This window comes from Arachis stenosperma, chromosome 3 (genome assembly GCF_014773155.1).
Source record: "Arachis stenosperma cultivar V10309 chromosome 3, arast.V10309.gnm1.PFL2, whole genome shotgun sequence".
Classification (NCBI taxonomy): domain Eukaryota; kingdom Viridiplantae; phylum Streptophyta; class Magnoliopsida; order Fabales; family Fabaceae; genus Arachis; species Arachis stenosperma.
The window spans coordinates 35,819,706-35,825,608 of NC_080379.1; the positions used below are offsets into that span (position 1 = coordinate 35,819,706).

At 33.7% G+C, this 5,903-nt stretch overlaps 1 protein-coding gene across 1 annotated transcript; it reads right to left on the minus strand.

The window, feature by feature from the left end:
- Positions 1-2,973: 2,973 nt before the first annotated feature.
- Positions 2,974-4,103, minus strand: LOC130970538 (uncharacterized). Its single transcript, XM_057896655.1, has one exon. It carries the CDS (start codon positions 3,957-3,959, stop codon positions 3,198-3,200), a length of 762 nt encoding a protein of 253 aa, XP_057752638.1. The 5' UTR covers positions 3,960-4,103; the 3' UTR covers positions 2,974-3,197.
- Positions 4,104-5,903: the final 1,800 nt, after the last annotated feature.

Below are 5,903 nucleotides of genomic sequence, written 5' to 3' on the forward strand. Positions count from 1 at the left end.
ACTATATTCCTGGTTGTGCTAGAAAGGCAATATCCCCGGAGATGTGTCGGGTTGGCATTTGGAACAGACAAGTGATATCACGAGCCAAATAGGATAGACATTCATCATATGCATCTTTTACCTGCTTGCTTGCTTTGACTACTTGAGTTATGCCTATTTGAATAATATGTCTAAATGCTAGTTGGCTTACCTGTTACACATGAATATTAATGGTGCTTTACTTGTTTGCATTAAATGTGTTTTACTGGCGTTAAGGAGGATCGGGAGGTGGTGACGATGGGATCGCACGGAGATTAAGTTGGCAAAGGCTGTGGGATACAGCGGTGTGACTAGTTTTAGTTAGAAATCTCTTAAGTTTAGATAACCCTGTTTATGGATTATGGTTTAAGTTATTTATTTTTGTTAAGGCTTGAATATCTGTTTTTGATGTGAAGTTCTAGGATTGACTTTGACGTCCAAGAACCTTATATCTTACATATTGGGCACTGTTACCAATCTGAGAACCTCAGGTTCTCATACCATATGTTGTTGTTATTTTTTTCAGATGCAGGTCGCAACCCACCTCGGTGAATTTGCGGATGGTGACAGAGCGGAGGATCTTTTGTTATCTTTATATTTTGGTTATTTTTGTTATCAAGTGTGAACGCTTCGCGTTTTGTAATTCCACTTTATGCGACTTTGAGCTTTACTCCTTCATCGGGCTTCTAGTTATATAAATTCTTGGATATCTAATATATTATAAGCTTTAGAACTGTCATGACACTTTGTTATCCTCTGCTTTACGGCTAGAAGTAATGCTTAGGGTAACGGGGTGTTACACTCAGCGCCAGTAAACTTGCATAATATTGGGTGCCCAGAGCCCACAAATTTTTCACTTTCAGGGGTCCAACGCCCAATGCCTAACCTTGGGCCCATCGCCTTCGAGAAAAATAAGATTAGTGCTCAACGAACAAGTCCAGGTACGTAATACAAGTGTTGGCGCCTAGCGCCAAAGGCGGGCGAAGCTTAAAGGAATGGGCGCCCAGCGCCTAGTGAATCTTAAAGGGCTGGGGCTACCGAAGTTCAGCGCCTAGGCCTAGTATCACTTTTAGGATATTGTGATTCCGCCCACACACACCAAAGATTCAAGATTTGAATGATTAGTTATTGTTAGCTTCCTTCTAGAAAGATAAAAGATGGTTTTAGTGTAAATTTGAATTGTTGTTTTAGTTATCTTATTCTCCGAAAAAAATAAGATTAGATTTCAATTGAAGTTCAAAAGTTAGGTTAAGATTTAGATTATAAATAAACGTGCAATGATTCATCCGGATCATCCAGCATCCCACATTCATTGGTTTTAATTTATCTTCTTCTTTTTTTGCCATGAGTCACTAATTCTTTTGTGTTAAGGTTAGGAGCTCTATTTAGTTTTATAAATTAGTAATTGATTGTTTTTTTTTCGATTAACGCATTGATACTTTTTCAAGAATTGAGTTTCGTTCTTATTCTTAATGTTGGAAAATATTCTAACTTTGTGTTAGATTTCTTTATTATCTTGGAAAAGTTAATATTGAGATAGCTTGAAAGTCATTCTCATAATTTTTTAATTGACTAATAATAACTTTAAAAATTGTGTGACATTAAATCAGAACCGAGCTTAACCTCTTCTTGCCACTTAATTAACCAAGAAATTCACGATTAGGTGAAATAAAGAAACATTGAATTGCCAATGAATTGGAATTTAATTATTTATAATTTGTTATAAAAATATCTTTGCATAAATCAAAGTAGAGAACATGAAATTTCTTTTTCCTAATAACTAAACATTTCTGAAATCTTAACATCACATCTATTATGAGTTTCTCTCATTCATAAACATTGTATACATCATTATTGATAACTCTACTACTCCCTACAATAATTTTATTGATCTAATTAAGAGTTCAATTGAAAACCGTTTACTCAATTCTTTAGTCCTCATGGAAACAATATTTATTTATTGTGGTATTATTTGAAGCGATTTGGTGCATTTGTTAACAGAGCCATTAATGATACATAATGATTTACTATAATTCTAAGTTGTATTGTAGGGAGATCGAGCTGGGTCGAAAACTCTATCGGAGCGAGATCTTCAATAGAATGCATACAAAGAAGAATGACCACTCCAAGTGCGTTGACAAGTAGTCTGAGAACACCACCGTAAGTTATTCAAACCCTAATATAGCTATTCATTCTTATCATTTACATATTTAAATTGTGTTAAACCTTATTCGATATGAAATTAGCTTGAATTAACAGGTAAGTTAGCCAAGGCTCAAGAGGACCGTGCGAATCAGATTGCTTGGGGGGCATCAGAGCCACCACCATCTCTAGGGATGAGCTGTAGACGTAAATCGCAAGCAGCCGCAAGCAGAGGAGAGTTTACGGCCTCAAATGTGTCTCCGGCACAACTACTCTGTAATTCTTCAATGTTGAATTTACTGCCAGCAAAAGTGTAGACATTAGAGAGCAGGTTACCCTGTTCAACCGGAAACTGTTGTTGGACCTAGAGCGAGAGTTACAGCAGCACAGGATGAGATACGCAGAACTGAAGGCCACTACCAGTAAGAGCGAGACAAGAGGAGGCATGCTTATCAGAGGTACGAGAAGGAGATTAATTGCCTCCAGCCGTACAATCTAGACCAGGATAAGAACACGATCACCGACATGTACTCCTTCGTGCGAGAAAAACCGGGAAGCAGCTCATTTAGCGGTGCACCAATCATACCGCCTCTTCCGCTGCATACACGTCATCCTTCATCTGATTCTTAGTCGCCGATGCCACCAACACCACCCGGACTACAGGAATGGCTTCGATAAGAAATAGAGAATAGCATAATATATATGAACGGCGTACTCATAATTAATTACATGATGAATGTTTAGCCTTCAGGACAAAATCATAAACCCATCCATCATAATGTTCACAAACTCCAAGGTAAGATCGATTTTCTTTCATATATGATCAAATTCAGACTATTCTTCGTAAACTTTTGGAAGAATCAAAACGAAGCCAACTTATTTTTTCAAAAAGAAAAAACCAAAATAAAAAACCACAATCAAAATAAACAATTCGATGTGGAAATTTGTAGCCACATTTCACAAATATACAAACCCAAAATCCCATCTACGTACGTAGAAAATATTAAAAGAAAAAAGATTCAGAAAAGTTACAGAAGCTAAGTATTCACATTTTGTTGAGACATGATATGTTTCTTCTTGATTTTAGACGGCTCCATGGCGTGGCATTCTTTGCACGCCATCACAAACCACCGCAAAATTTTCCGGCCAAATCGCAACCGCACCTTCTTCTCCTTATTCTTCTTCTTCATCATCTTCTTCTTCTTTGTTTTCTTGTCTTCCTTCTTCTTTTGCTTCACCTCCCCTGTTCGTTTCTTCGAGGCGTCGCGATTCAACGCGGGCACTGGCGTTAAATACTGCCACCTCTGCGAGCACCCATACACCTGAGAGTGAGCTGAAACCATGGTCCTCTTCCCCATATACACGCCTTTGCATGACGGTGATGCCGATGAAGACAAGGATGAGAGCTTGCTGTGGAGCAACCTTCTCTCTGAGCCGTCACTGGCGCTTGTCCTTGCGCTGCTGCTGCAGCTGCTGCTTCCCCTGCTGTTAATGCTGTTGCTTCTAGAAGACATGAGAGAGTCCTTGCTGCTGATGCTGCTAGTTCGGCTCGTCGTGGAAATCGAGTGGTGGTGGTGCTGGAATAAAGGGAAAGAGTGAGGCTGGAGACGGCCATTGAAGAAGAGGTGATCTGCTGGTGAGGTTCTGCACGGATCACTGGACGGTGAATCCGGCGTTAGAGACTCGAACTCAAAGTCCGACTCTGGATTTGGGGTGCTTGGGAACGAGAAGGAGTCGCCGGAGGTGCTCTTTCTCCGGCGACTATCCATGGTGGCTTCGGAGTGGGTTCGTTGCTTCATTGACCGGTTTTTGTGCTTTGGTGACTCAAGACTGTACCTATATATATATACCAGCTCCTTTCAAGACTTGAGATTATTATTGGTGTAAATAACTTGGGACATGTGGTGGAGTGAAAGAGGCTCTTTGTTGATATTAAATTAATGGGGGCTTTATAAGGTTGGTGTAAATAATTTGAACCATGGATGCCAACTAAACCTTCAGCTTAAGAAATAATATTGCCATCTTTGGATATATGTACCGCAATGATGCTGTTAACTATCATGTGTGATGTGTCACAAACAAGTGTTTGTGCGTATCATATGATGGGCACAGTGTGTCGTTGTTACTAATTTTATCATATATGTATTTAATTATGTAACACTGAACCAATAAAAATAATTATTTTATATATTAATAACGTAAATAATCATATAAAAAATAAATGTGATTATAGAATTCTAAAATTTATATTTTTAATGTATTAAAATTAAATTTTTATTTTAAATATTAAAAAAATGACACATACGTTAATATGTGGCATTATTTTCTATCTAAATAAATAAATATTATTTTATTTTTAAATAAGTGATCGTTTTAAAACTTTTATTAAATTAAGAAAATTATTGAAATATTTTAAAATAATAAAAGAAATAATACTCAATTAATTATTTGGTTCTTAAATTTATACGTCAGGTTCAATTTATTCTTTTAAATTTTAATTGTCTGCATGTATTTAATTTTTAAAATTCATAAATGTGATTCATATTAATTTTTAAAATAATATAAAATAGTCTTTTAAATGAGTACAATAACAATTCTCTCTCATCTCTTATTTCATGATTAATTCGAATAGTACACATAAAAATATGAATAAAAATAGTAATATATATTACATTTTTTTTAGATAAACACTTATTTTCTAAGGAGAATACGTGTTTTTTACACACAATATATATAGTGGTAAGTATTCTTGGCCTCTGATTCATCATATTGAGTTATGTTTTAAACACATCAACTTTAAAAGAACCACCATTTTAATTTGAATTTAATCCCTTCTCTTTATTATTTTACGTTGCAGTTTTTGTTTAAATACATATATTTACATCTATATTTGATTATTTTAACTGTATCTGAAATTTTAAATAGAAATAGAAATAAATGTGAGTTGGTAATAGGTAATTTACTAATAATTATTATATAAATGAATTTTCAATTAAATTAATGAATGATATGGATCATGAAGAGGGAATAGATCACATGCACTTAATTACTTCTTTTTTTGGTCACCAAAAAAATTTGATTCGCTTAAAAATATATATGAAAAAAGATCACACTTAATAACAATAATTGTTTAAAAAAATTGAGAAATATAATCCATTTTCGCACAGCAATAGTAGTTATAAAAATGAGAGTTATCTGCTTAGGTTCAGTTTGGGTAACCAACTTAATTAAGTTTTTTTTTGATAAAATAACTTAAATAATAAATAATTTTATTAAAAATAATTTATAAATAAATTATTTTGTATTTAAATTTTTAATTCTAAAATATTTATTTTATAGAAATATAATAAAAATAAAAATATTATAAAAAAAATTATTTTTTTAATTTTTTTATAAATTTCTAAATAATTTTTTAAAAAATTATAATTTAATTTTAAAAATTACATCAAATATTAATATTACTACTATTTATAAATCATAAATTAAGGTATATAACATCTTCACTGGATTTATTTTTCAATAATTCATTGTTTATCTCGAGTATAGTGAAGAACTGATGAACTACACAATAATAATCTTAGTCAACAACTTGCTTTTTGGGATTAAATAAATTATAGGACACAGAGTCCCAAATATGCCCTTTCCAATATACTTGAAAAAGTAGGAAAAGAAAAAAAAAATAACAAAGTAGCTAGGAAAAAAGAGGGGGTCAAGAAGCAACTAGAACACTACTACTAATAAAT